This window comes from Camelina sativa, chromosome 10, assembly GCF_000633955.1.
Source record: "Camelina sativa cultivar DH55 chromosome 10, Cs, whole genome shotgun sequence".
Taxonomy (NCBI): domain Eukaryota; kingdom Viridiplantae; phylum Streptophyta; class Magnoliopsida; order Brassicales; family Brassicaceae; genus Camelina; species Camelina sativa.
In genome coordinates this window covers 3,168,423-3,169,635 of record NC_025694.1, presented here as the reverse complement: position 1 = coordinate 3,169,635, position 1,213 = coordinate 3,168,423, and the positions used below count along the sequence as shown (strand labels likewise).

Sequence of the window (1,213 nt, the reverse complement as noted above, 5' to 3'; positions counted from 1 at the left end):
GCCACTGTTGCACCAATCGCCAAACCATAACGTGAACAGATTGACTGTGGTATAATCTGCAGTTGCAATAAAGCCAACAATCAGATACATGAAAGTGATTAAAATTGCTCAGAAACTGTTTTCCCTGTTGTTTAATATTATTAAAGGAAAGAAAGGGTAATCTTACCTCACCAAAGAGAAGAATTAATGTAACTGAAATCAAAATGGCACCCCATGCCGTCGTAAGACCATCAAGAAAAATAGGAAGCGTCTGAAAAGAATAAATCACTACTATCAATCAAACAACATTCTCAAAATGTGTATGAATCAGAGAGGCTAAGGTGAAGTTGTTGAATCATTTACCTCCATAGCAGCTGCGTTGCATATGAGTAAAGTGACAAGCAACAGATGTTGATTCTTTACCACTGGCAATATTTTTGCTGCAGCAAACAAAAAAAACTTTGATCTATTAACACAGAAAGAGACTGAGCCTAACAAGACATAAATTAGACCCATATTGATACTGCAATATTTGGAACAAAGCAGACTGCTCAGAACAACAACTGAATCATCGTCGATGACATAACAGCTATTACTTGATCAAATTTGGAGCTTAGAGTAGGGTAAAAAGTGATAAAAAGGGTATATTCTAGTCTTGATAAGTAAAGTTAGGATAAGACCAAAATCTTTACCAGTATAATAAACACACACGCAGCAACTGAATATTACAGAAACCAAACTCGACCTAAAAATAACCAGATACGTTTGGAAGTAAATCAAAACGCCCAATCAATGAACTAACTAATAACCAAATTCGAATATTACCATCACAAACAACAACAACAAAAAAGACCATCGGCAACATCTAACTACACAAGTGTAAAACCCATTCTAAAATATAACTGCAATTGGTGATAGAAAAAAACAAAACTTTACAAAGCAAAATTGGTGAAATAACAAAACTTTATAAGAGAGTGAAATCGGAATCAGGGAACTCAAAGAGAGGGAAAAGTGTTGTTACCAGCGTATTGGCGATATTGGGGAGTACCGGATTTAGCGAGAACTTCAAGATCAACGAGACTCATAGACATAAGACCCAATGTTAAACCAGACATGAGTCCAGCGAACAAGACAAGAAACGCAATCACAGCTATATGTATGAAGAAGTTTGTGTCGCAACATTGATACTCCACCGCCATCAAAAAAAAATCGACTCTTTTCTAGATAAACCCCC

General features: G+C 36.0%; 1 protein-coding gene across 1 annotated transcript in view; it reads right to left on the bottom strand.

Annotated features, from left to right (window-relative positions):
- Positions 1 to 1,213, bottom strand: part of LOC104716780 (DUF21 domain-containing protein At4g33700) — a gene marked incomplete in the record, with an annotated part of 4,518 nt that overhangs the window by 2,470 nt on the left and 835 nt on the right. The window contains 3 exon segments of the mRNA XM_010434223.2: positions 167 to 250; positions 343 to 419; positions 1,001 to 1,213. Coding sequence (XP_010432525.1) covers positions 167 to 250; positions 343 to 419; positions 1,001 to 1,178 — 339 coding nt within the window.